Below are 9,442 nucleotides of genomic sequence, written 5' to 3'. Positions count from 1 at the left end.
ACATTTAACACTGACCTGCTTCTGAGTGCAGACCCCCATTTCATTTCGTGTGATAATATGGTTTATGCTCTACACAGGAAAGCCGCTCAGTAAACTTCAGTTAAATGAGTCTTTTTCTCATTGTGCAGTTGGGTTTTTAAAATTCATCCTTTTGTGCTCCTAATTTGTCATACGTGCACACACCCCCTTGCAGGAGCAGCAACAAAAGACCAGAATGGTGACATAATAGATTCTGAACTCCCTCCTCCACCCTCTAGCAAGAGAGATTTGTTTTCTTCCTTAAGAATAAGCTGGCTGGTTAAAAATGAGAGACGAGAGATGATATTGAGCTCTCCTCCACAACCACCCACACACATAGTTGGTTTTAATCACAGATGAATTTGCTTGCTGCAGTGCTGCATGTTTGTGTAAGAAGAAATGGCTTCTTAGTAGCTGTAATAAAATAAGCCCTCATACCTTGTAAGATGGGATAGGCTGCAAGGCAATGTTTATAACTCATTGACTGCCACCATGACACTGGAGTACTAAATCTGGACACTTGGAATGCCCAATCTGTAGAGGTTTTTTATATTTTATTTTAAAGGGAGGAGCCAGAGAAAAAAAATGCACTCCTTCCGGTGTTAATGTTAGACAGGGCAGTGGGCTGTTGGTGAGATCACTGAAATAAAAACTCATTAATCAACTCTAGGTTTCTGATTTAAAATGCTTCATTAACTGGTTCAGGAGAAATTGGAAGCTAAGCTGAAACAAAAGCAAACCGTATTTGCTAACTAGTGCTTACACTTGATGTAGATCCTAAAACTATTTTCAAAAACCTATGTACGAAAGCATAGTACCTGTTGTGCACAAATGGCACAGTTCTCCTTCTAGAGCTTCATTAACGTGTGACTCCAAAATTCCAGATCCCCCCAAACTGATGTCAAACTTTACTGCTAGTTTCATGCCATTTCGTGCTGTGAACCCTGAATTTTGTGCTGCCCCAACTGAGTAATTGACACAGAAAATTGGGGTCACAAGTTAATGTCAAACATCCCACCTTGTCCGATGGACTCTAAACAGGTGCCAAAATTTTGAGCTCGTTTTGTGCTGTAAACCCGACGTTTTGTGCCACCCCAAAATCCAATCTTGTCTGATTGATTGCAAACTGCTGCCAAAATGTTGTGCTAGTTTGGTGTTGTTTTGTTAATGAAGTCCAAGCAAAGCTTCTCCAGCCTTAAAGACAAAGACATGCCCATTTAAGGTTTTCCGCTTTCGTGCATACACACTGGTCATGATACTTTAACACGTTGAGAGTATGCACACATAATGTGTGCAGAAACTAGCATATAGCGCAAAGGCAAAATTTATATTGCTCCACCCACTTTTGCCTCTGACCGCACCCACCACTGGCATGCGGCCCCCAGCAGGTTGCTTAGAAAAGAATGTGGCCCCCAGTTCCTCCCTCCAGTCCAGGCTTACCATGCCACCCAACCCTGGTTTGTGGTTTGGTTTTGGGCTTAGAGTTTCTGTTGGTCTGGAGGAGAAAGACCATAAGCCTGGGTTTGGATGGCATGCCAAGCCAAATCATGGCCTCACTCTGAGCAACAACACAATAAAAGGAGAACCGGGTGCCACAGTCTCCTCTCTAGGAACCTACACATTTGCATTTAGTCGTGGTTTGGCTTGCAGTACACGTAAACCAGCTCATTGCTGAGCTTCTGATGAGGTTCATCTGATGCTTGTGCTAATTGTGGAAGGGGCTGCAGTAGCAAGTGCTGCTTCACACACACACACACACACACACACACACACACACACACACACCTTTGCCAGTCATGCCATAGTGACCTCTGAATGGACCAACTCATTTGGCTGCTCTTAAAAAGAAAAGAAAAAGTTTAAACTGCAGTTTCTGCTCAAAGCTATAGCCAGGGGGCTGGTGGTTAATACTGCCATGCTTGTTTTATGTGATCTGCACTGGTTTCTGATTAGTTTCCGGGAGCTGGCTTTGACATTTGAAGCACTTAAGTATTTTACTCATTTAAAAACCTTTATAATAAACCACCTTTCCAAATGATACTCTGCCAAAGGCAGCTTTCATATTAAAATTCTAAAACATATAATTTCTACCCCTCTCCCCCGCCCCACAAAAAACCACGCACCTGTGTATCATAATACAAAGAGAAAGAATAGAGTTATTTGCAGACGAAGTGATTGTTGTAGATTCCATTCCTTTGGGTGACATTCCTGTAGCACATTTTAAAAGAGTGTTGCTTGAAAAAATTATTTAAAACTGGCATTATTGCATACACATCCTCAACCCCAGTGGGCCCCAAACTATGTTTTGGGTTCCTTAGATGGAAGGTGATTGTTGACAAGAGCTGCTCAGTGTACTAACAGCAGACAAAATTTCCTCAAAAGAAGCTTGCACTGACCTCTACTGATCTCTTGGAATAATTAAATTGGGGAGAATATTTTTCCCCTTGTAATTGATGTCAGAGATGGGCAGACTTTAAGCTTACTTTTTTTTACTAGGACCCCTGATATCCACCAACCTGAGCCAAGCCAAACATACCATTAGAATCAAATAGTTCTGAGATCAGGAAACCGTTTTTTAAAAAAAATCAGAATTCAATCGAACTTAAGTATTTCTACACCAGCACGTGTTCTTTATGTCCCCCACCCTTTCTTCATTTCAGCAGAGTAACTGGGAAGGGGGCGAAAAGCAATGCTGTTGTTTCCAAGTTGGGAGTCAGAAATCTTCATGATAAGACTTCAAGCCACCCACGCCTCTCTAAAACCGATTTTACAACCTCTGTAGAAAAAAGGCACGAGTCAGTTATAAACACCAACATTTGTTTTGTTTTATTTTCTAAAATAGTACAATGCTGTATTTTATTTTGTTGAATTGCAAAAGTATAAAAAAACCCTTTAAAATGCATATAAACCATAATGAAACTCTAGAGAAAGATTATCTTTTTTGACACATGTAGGAGAACAGTTGATACCAAAGTAAGTTTGCAAGAAAAATGAGCACTCTCTTTATTCCTTGCAGTTTCCAGGAGACACGAGGAAAGGAGAAACGAGGCTGAGCTTCACAAATTCACAGCTGCTTCTCGCTTGCATAAGGTATTTCTGAACATTCTGCAAAAGTTAAAATTCTATAAAACTAAAAAACAAAAACAAAAAACCTCTCCAGTTGTTGAGGATGCTCCTAGCCCAGCTTATAGGCACACATTTAAAAATGGAAAGTAAAGAAGATGAGAACGGAAGGTGAAGGATTATTCTCTCTCCCCTCCACTCCCAATTGCTTATGCATTGGCTCTGAAAGGTAGAATGACACATCTAACAATGGCAGGAGTTTTCAAAAGCTGGACTTTTGCCAAGCAACTGCAAAGTAGCAGAGGGAAGGTGCAATTTTAAATGGGGGAACAGGAAACAAGAAGACACGTTTTCTCCTTAATACAACCAATATCCATCTAGGACACTGGTGGTGGTAGGGGAGAGTTACAGGGGAAAGTAGGAGACGAGCCAAAAAACCTAAGCATCTACCCCTCCTACCACTTCGGAGTTGAATTGTGCCCTCTACCAACCACTTTATGGACCAGCAGGGACATGGGACTCCCTGCCAAATATGTTGCACCAGATTCTTTCCCTGTTGTGGAATTGACTCTATTCTACTTTAAGCTTCTTCGAGTACTTAAAAAAACCCCAACCCTAAATTACTAAAAGCTGACTGCTAACCTTCTATCCAAGTTACTATGAGGGGAGAACCTTTGTTGGCAGGTTTCACCTTCCAATTTAATTTGTGTTCTCACATTTCAACACTCAAGTTATAAAATGTAAACGAAATACAACTCAAATCAAGGGAGGAATAAACCTCAGCTTTAAAAAAAAAATTAATTATTTTCTTCTTCTCTTCATCATCTTTCTTGAGGGCTTCTTGGGGTGCAGCTCTTCAAAAGTGTCCTCTTCGCATTTCACTTCACTGTCCAAGTCTTTGTCATGGTCAAACTCTAAAAGAGGAAGAATTGTTCAATTTTAAAGACAAAACCATGTGCCAAGGAATACTTACTAAGCTGCATCCTAGCAGGGGAAAAGTTTTGTGGAGTCCCATAGCCTTGTTCACTTTGTCATTGGCAAATATGCCAGAATGGCTTAAATTTCTATTATATCTAAAACCTTTTTCAACATATGTAAGCCTTAAGCCATCAAAGGAGGTAAAACTTGCACTTGTTAGATGTCACTTATGAAATCTCCCCTTGTACATGCAAATTTAAACTTGTGAAAAAATGCTGCTAGAACTTTATAGGGGTTTTTTCCCCTTTCTTCACTAATGAAGCTGCTGGATCTCATCTTGTTTCTTCTCTGGTCGCTTAGCCCCCATTCCATGAGCTGCTCTGTGACAATGCATGAAAGATATACTTTCCAATTACTGAATCACCTTACTGAGAAGAGCCAGCTGAATTTTTGTCGTGCAGCTAATAAAAGGTCCATGAACCTCTGTCCGAAAATAAAAGTGAGGATCCTAATCTCCTTTCTCAGCAAGTTCATCTTGACCCTGATTCAGAAAACACACAATTTGGGGTAGGGTGGAGGAAGGGTTGTGTGTGAAAATAATCCAACTTCAATAGGACACTTGAAGTTGATGCTTCTGTTTAAATGCCTTACTGCAGTGGTTTTCAACCAGTGTGGCATGGCGCCCTGAGGTGCCTTGAATGATGGTCAGGGGTGCCATGGGTAACACTGGCCTCCGTCCCTCTTTCCTTCCCTTCCCTTCCTCCTGATGCCCTCTTGCGTCTCTGCCTCTCAAAGGCTTGTATAGCTGTTTGTATAGAAATATACAAAGCTTGTATAGCTGGCTACAAGCTCTGTAGGTGAATGGTGCCTCTGGAGCTGGCCAGGGGGTGCAGGTTGCCAGGGGCTGAGGTGGCAAGAAAGTGGGCGAGGGAGTCCAGCCAGCCAGCCAGCCAGCGTGCCAGCCCTTGCTGTTGGGAATGGGCAGACAAGTCCCAGGCCCCTGTGGTGCAGTGTGAGGAGGCACCTCTCTTTGGGGCAAGGGTGGCAGCTCAGAGACCAGGGGCGGCAGCAGCAGCTGCCCAGAGGACTCCCAAGGAGATGGGAGGAGGCTGAGGGAACATTCCCCGAGGGAGGGTGTTCAAAAAAAGGGTGAGGGACTGCCAGCTCAGCAGGCAAGGGGTGACATAACAGGGCTCCTGAGCCCCACAGGGGTGCCGCAGGAAGAATATAGTTGTTCAAGGGAGCTGTAGACTCAAAAAGGGTGAAAATCTCTGCCTTACTGAATGCCCCATGTGTCAATTCTAATTGCCAAAAGGAGGAGAAAGAAAATTCCCTGTCCCTTCAGCAGTTGAGCAAGAAAGGAAGAATTTAGTCAAGAAAAGCTCCTGACCTAGCAATAAGGCTGCATACATACTGAATCCACTATCTCAAATTACAAGTTCCATGCTAAGTAACTGAATGGGCTGCCAGCATGGTATATCACTATTCTTACAAGCCACAGTACTGCTCACTTCTAAACAATACACGCTTCAGTTTTAACAGATGTAACCTTATATAGTGAGCTGCATGTACTTAAAATTTAAAACGTACCTTCCTCCTTTAGTAGGCGGGACTCCGTTTCCTTCAGCCAGTTAGAAGCTTTGTCTACATTAGAATTCAAATTGCTAGCCAACTTGGACATGGTTTCTTCAGCTAAAACATAAAACAAAAAGATGTAACCAGTTAGGATCATGGGTGTAATGGGAAGGGGTAACACCCCATTTAACACTTATTATAGGAAGGTGGAAACAATGGAAGTTTGGGACAAGGGGTGGGCAAGAAACCACTACTTTCATCTGAAAAGGCAAGCCATTATTTAACTGTATATGTGCATGATGGTTGGTTCCTTATGAAGTGCTAGGCATTAGATCTAACACTTCATTACTGGAGTGGACTGTTGCGGTTGCTGTTGAAAAATTACATCTTCATAGTGTGGGTCCTGCCAGAATGCTTATATTCACTAAATAATTTTGATGAATGGCATTTCAGTATCATTCCCTGCAAAGGAGAACATTCCCTGACTGCTGAGATGATAGACGTTGAAAAAACTGAAAGGCCTTACCATCAGCCCATGCCTTTCTCCTATAGATGTCCTCCACCATATCAGAAATCTTCTTAATAGCCGCCTGGATTCTACTTTGCATGTGGTTAGACTGCTCATTGGATGCAAAGTGGCCTTTGATGCACGTGTTATCGGCAATACTTTCCATCACATCCATCCCCTTTCGGATTAATGGCTCCACGTTAATTCTGAAAAACTCAAAATACCTCTGGTAAGAGGCAAAATTATTTCCATGTTCGTCCAGCGTGATGTGATTTTCAAACGTTTCACCAGCGGCAAAAATTTCATTTCTGTCCATGTTCTCTTCCCAGTCTGCCTCCGTTGGTGTTGTCACTTCCGTGGCTTCTTTTTCAGAAGGTTCTGTCTGAGCAGCAAAGTTTGCAGGCCTTTGGAGAAATTTGACTCCACAAAGGTCACACTGTGTTGGGTCAACGTCTGCTTTTTTGAAGACTCCCAGTGCCATATCCGGGGATTCTTGCTTTGAAGAGGAAATCCTTTTCCATCTAATGCAACAGTAGACAAACAGGAAAAGGCCCCGCAGCTTCCGCTTGGCAGAAGCTTTTTGCTGTTGCTTCTGCTGCCTTAACGATGCTATATTGGCTAATGGGTCTTCTCTCTCTTCGATGTACATGTCCTTCTCAAGATCTATTTCTGCCTCTTCGAAATTCCTTGCCTGGCTCAGATATGCAAATCTGTCCAAGTCGGCAACCTCAAAGTAGATACCTCTGACAGGTTTGTTGTTCTCATACTTAGTAACCCTCGTTCCTTTAGGGTCCCATCTCCAGCAACAGTCTGCTAAATACTCTGTATCTCGACAAAGCAGCAGCTCCTTGAGGCCATCGACTACTTCTTTAACATTGGAAGTCTCACTCATCAGATCCACAATCTTAATCAATCTTTCGGGCACTTTGGAAGGGTAGTCCCTTTTCAGTTCTGCAAGGAATTCTCGGAGGGTGGGAAAAATTTTGGCTAAAAGATATTTATATTTCCAACCAAGCACCTGATCAGCATTCACCAACATCACTAAGCAAAGCACCACAGTGCGCTCAGCTTCCCCAGACATGATGAAGCCAAGGTCACCAAAAGCATCAAAGAGTACATTGAAGTTTTCATTCCCACACAGAACATTGGCTAAATATCTCAGGTGAACCTTAAATTTCTCTATGGCTTGCTTTGTGTCCTGTGGCTTATACTCTTGTATGACAGAAAAGGTGAAGGCGTCTTTACATCGGTCCCCTCTTGCGAATAAATAGTCCCAGTAATGGAAGAGGGCAATATAACTCTTGGGAAGGCAGAGAGTCATGGTTTTGCAGATGCGCATGAGGACAGCACAACACAGGATGAACTGAAATTCCAGCAAAGCCACAGTGTTTCCTATGCTTGGAATTAAAGGGTCAACGCATTTCTTCACCAAGACATTCATGAAACGATAAAACAGCCACCTGCACTGCTCAAGGTTTCTGTGAATGTAGAGCTGGTCCATGGATTCCTGCAAGAGTCTGATGAAACACAAGTGTGTGCTCTCAGCATTGCCCGCATATTTATCAGGTAGCAGCATTCCATATCTGCCCTCTATGCCTTTGGATCTCCCTCTCCCCCTTTCATCTGCCATCTTCAGTTCTCTATTATAGTCATCTTCTTCTTTGGAAAGGAGTCTATCAAACTCTGCGGGGTAAGTGGAAGTAAAAGCAAAGACCTGCATCATTCTCAGCCACAGATCCGTCGATTCTCTCCTGTTCTGGGCCGTCTCATTTGTAAATTCGGACCGGATGCATTCTCTCAGAACCGCCCTGCAAGGATTAGAATTTTTATGGCTAAAGCAATAATGGCTCAGGATCTGTTTGCATGCTTTTGGATTTTCGGACACCATCCTCAGGTGGAAATGCTTGGGAAATATAGCATTGATAAGAGATTTGCACAGTGCATACTTATCAGTGGTCAACAGCTCATCAATGGCATTGGGTTCATGAAGCAAATCTTTTGGGAACACTTGCTTGGCTTCTAACAGTAGCCCATTTATTGCAGCCAGGTGCATTTTACACTGAAATATAGATTTTATCTCATGACGTGACAGGGAGCTATGGAAGTCCTCACAGGTTTCGTCCTCACACTTCAAGCCGGCAATAAACTTTGTGCAAATATTTGGGAAGCTCAGACCATGTAAATGGTGAATAATGGCAGTAAGCCTATTCAACAAATGTTTATTCAGTGCAAATTTCACCTCTTCCAGGCTTACATTGAGCTTATCACTTGTTCTCTTTTCTCTCTGTTTGTAATTCTCGGACAAATGTTCTAGAATACAGCCCGCTTCATTCTGGGAGACCTGACAACTTTTCCCGTCTATCAGGACAATTCCAAAGTATTCAAAACACGACTTCACCATTTCTTTCTCGGCATTGGTGCCTGCTTTTTTGAAAGCCTTGACCAGATTTAGGAGGGCTTCGATTCCATAGGATGTTAATCCCAAGATGGCCTCACTCTCGACATCACAGCTTGTTGCGCCAAACAGAGCTTCCACAGCGCCAGCATTGTGATTCACACGCAAAAACATTCCAGAGGCCTTCTTCAACGTATAGAAGTCTTTCTCTAAAAGTCCTATCAAATAGGTAGCCTCTGCGCTACCAGACTTTTGGTCTGTTCGCTCAAACAGATCTAAGGCTTCGCTCAAGATGTCTCTCACGTTCTCCACCTTACAAATGCCTGCCACACTAAGGCGGGCCGCAGCAAGCAGACATGATGCTCGGAACTCTTTTTGGTTAGTGAGCTTGGCTGCTTCCAGTACAAAGCCATGCTGCATCATCAGCTTTGCGGCTTCTTCATCTTTGCCTTCCCTCTTCAGCAGGTCAGCAGCTTCAGCAAAGCATTTGTGCGTTTTCAAAAACACAAGCTGGTCTTCGGTGTCAAGGTGAGACAGCACCTCCTTCATTTCACTCATCTTGTTTGTGCGCAGGTACTTGGCAGCGGCTTCCAAATAAAACTGGTTTGCTGTGTATGAAAGTTTGGAAATTGGCAGTCCTTCTTTTCTCATCAACTTTTGATATCTGAAACAGACATATACAAGTAAACTTCAATAGGGAATTGGAAGTAGATGCACAACTTAACATCCATTGAGATGTTACCTAACACTGCTACAAGTTGTTCTGGAGATTCAGAGCTTAATGTGAAGTTGAGCCAGGCCTGAGCTAGCTGACAATATTTCCAATTTCCCTTTCTTCATATTACTGGTGTTTGGTTTTATTATTGGTGTATATTTCATATTATGGTTTATAGTCTGGTTATATGTCATGGCATTTGGCTAGTACAATCAGCTCATTGGCTGAGTGACTGAATGATTTTCAAAGC

The 9,442-nt window shown here is 42.8% G+C and overlaps 1 protein-coding gene across 1 annotated transcript in view; it reads right to left on the bottom strand.

Annotated features, from left to right (window-relative positions):
* Positions 1-2,818: 2,818 nt before the first annotated feature.
* Positions 2,819-9,442, bottom strand: part of TRANK1 (tetratricopeptide repeat and ankyrin repeat containing 1) — a 55,452-nt gene continuing 48,828 nt past the window's right edge. The window contains exons 22-24 of the mRNA XM_083577530.1: positions 6,101-9,141; positions 5,590-5,691; positions 2,819-3,995 (exon numbers count right to left, since the gene is read on the bottom strand). Of these exons, the coding sequence (XP_083433656.1) occupies positions 3,883-3,995; positions 5,590-5,691; positions 6,101-9,141 (3,256 nt within the window). The 3' untranslated portion in view covers positions 2,819-3,882. The remainder of the gene's footprint in view (positions 3,996-5,589; positions 5,692-6,100; positions 9,142-9,442) is intronic.

This window comes from Podarcis filfolensis (genome assembly GCF_964270895.1).
Source record: "Podarcis filfolensis genome assembly, chromosome: 12".
NCBI classification, from domain to species: domain Eukaryota; kingdom Metazoa; phylum Chordata; class Lepidosauria; order Squamata; family Lacertidae; genus Podarcis; species Podarcis filfolensis.
Note: the sequence above shows the minus strand (reverse complement) of the source record. Positions and strands in the feature narration are given on the sequence as shown.